This window comes from Bactrocera dorsalis, chromosome 3, assembly GCF_023373825.1.
Source record: "Bactrocera dorsalis isolate Fly_Bdor chromosome 3, ASM2337382v1, whole genome shotgun sequence".
Lineage (NCBI taxonomy): Eukaryota > Metazoa > Arthropoda > Insecta > Diptera > Tephritidae > Bactrocera > Bactrocera dorsalis.
Genome location: NC_064305.1, coordinates 1,424,703 through 1,426,631, shown reverse-complemented (window position 1 = coordinate 1,426,631; position 1,929 = coordinate 1,424,703). Strand labels below are relative to the sequence as shown.

Sequence of the window (1,929 nt, the reverse complement as noted above, 5' to 3'; positions counted from 1 at the left end):
AAATCCCACCCTTTTATTGTCGGCCGCGTTGACATCAGCAACTCAGCACCGCAGCAACATTGCAGAGAACATTATGCATAGCACCTTAGCACAGTTTAGTGCATTCGATTATGACGTGCCTGAAATTTCAATTATTACAATTTACCACTTGGAAGCTTAATAAATTTTATATTTTGCATTGCACTTTTAATGCATATTCATTAAACTTAGTGAATTTTTGAGTATAAAAATGTGTTTTGTTGCATTGCACGAAACCAGTTGTCGGTAATATTCGTTGTGTTGTGGAGCGAAAAACAGTCGGAAAATGTTGTGCTTTAAGGTTGGTGAAAACAAAACAAATATGTGCAAAATACAGAACTTATATAACATAAATAAAATGTTGAAATATTTTTAAATAGTATTTTTCAAAACAAATTTATTAAAAAGTGAAAAATAAGTAGAATTCCGCTAAACAGTGATGAAATCGATTAACGGTTAGGATTTAATGAACCGAGTTGCAATTATTAATGTGTTAGAACCTTTTTTCACAAAATTTAGCACTTCATAATTGTGATTATTCTTAAGAAAAAGCTAAAACTCTAACCAAACGTTGCTCTCTTCCACAGACCGGTGTTATTTGTTTACTATTTGTTGCCTGTGTTCTAGCTGAAGCGCCATATGCCGCCACAGGTTGGCGTCCACTGCGCCCTTTTAACTTGCCTACCGACTACTTGCCTCCAACACGTGATATTGAAAAACAAAGACAACCACAACAACCCATATTTGATGTAGAACTCAAAAAACAGCGTATTGAATATGTGGGACAAATACAAGAAAATATTTTGAGTGCTCCTAATAGGCGACCGGCCAATGCATACTTGCCACCAAGAAGGCAGAGCACTGATCTTGACTTAAAAGTACAACGTCCACCGTATCAGAAGCCAGGACCCCGATTCGTTTTGCAAACAGCGGGCTACCGGCCACAAGGACAACAGAACACACGCATATTTCAAATATCAAACACCAAACAACAACCAACAGGAGAACAACGTCCTCTGCGTCCACAAAAACCCAAAAACTTCGCTTTCGGAGTGCAGCAACAAACTGCTTTATCTCGACCAGCACAAACTTATGGGCCACCAAGTAACGGAGAAGAGCAAGTGTTTACCATTAACTACCCGGAAGATATAGAACCACGGCAAGCGGATCCTGAATTGGAGGAAGCAACGCGTATTGCCATCGAAGCACTTAATGCAGCCAAAGACGCTTACAATCGTCAACTCGAATCTGAAGCAGCGAGTAGTGATGACGGTGCATCAGAGGCAGATGTTCAGGAAGTTAATGTTGACGGTACAAAGAAAACAAGTGCCGGCTACCCCGCCGTGCGTGCGACTCGTGGTCAATATTATGTTTTGGGAGCTGATAATCGCCTGCAGTTGGTGCGTTTCACAACTACACAAAGTGAGGAGGAAGCCCGTAGGAATGGTGGTTTCACCGCACAATTGCAGTATACGCCTGTAGGTGAAATTAACGATCCGATTTTTAAATCTAACAGCAATGGGCAATTGGTGAGAATTGTTAAAAAATAATAGCGTGGCTTACGTTAGATGCGCCGGATATTACTTTGTATAAATATAACTATCGCTATAACTCAAAGTGAGGTTAAGGTGTATGTATAGATGTAAATATGTATCCAAATGAATAAAAATACATGCGTACCTTTTAGATATATTGATTGGCGTTGGTTTTCTTATTGGACGACATAAATTCTACTAATTTCATAACGAGACTTCAGCATTTCACCTTGCAACACTTAAATTAAAACCACACAACACGCAAATTAGCATAAAAGCTTTTGAAAGCACTGGCGAATGACTTCCGCAAACACCATTTTTTTAAAGAGGGCCACATCACTCACTGAATTGGAAGAACTCACACTTTACACACGTT

The 1,929-nt window shown here is 39.3% G+C and overlaps 1 protein-coding gene across 1 annotated transcript; it reads left to right on the top strand.

Annotated features, from left to right (window-relative positions):
- The first annotated feature begins 204 nt into the window (after window positions 1–204).
- LOC105230211 (uncharacterized) lies at window positions 205–1,707 on the top strand. Its single transcript, XM_049451534.1, has 2 exons — window positions 205–319; window positions 606–1,707. Exons 1-2 carry the CDS (start codon window positions 305–307, stop codon window positions 1,566–1,568), a joined length of 978 nt encoding a protein of 325 aa, XP_049307491.1. The 5' UTR covers window positions 205–304; the 3' UTR covers window positions 1,569–1,707.
- The last annotated feature ends 222 nt before the right edge of the window (window positions 1,708–1,929 follow it).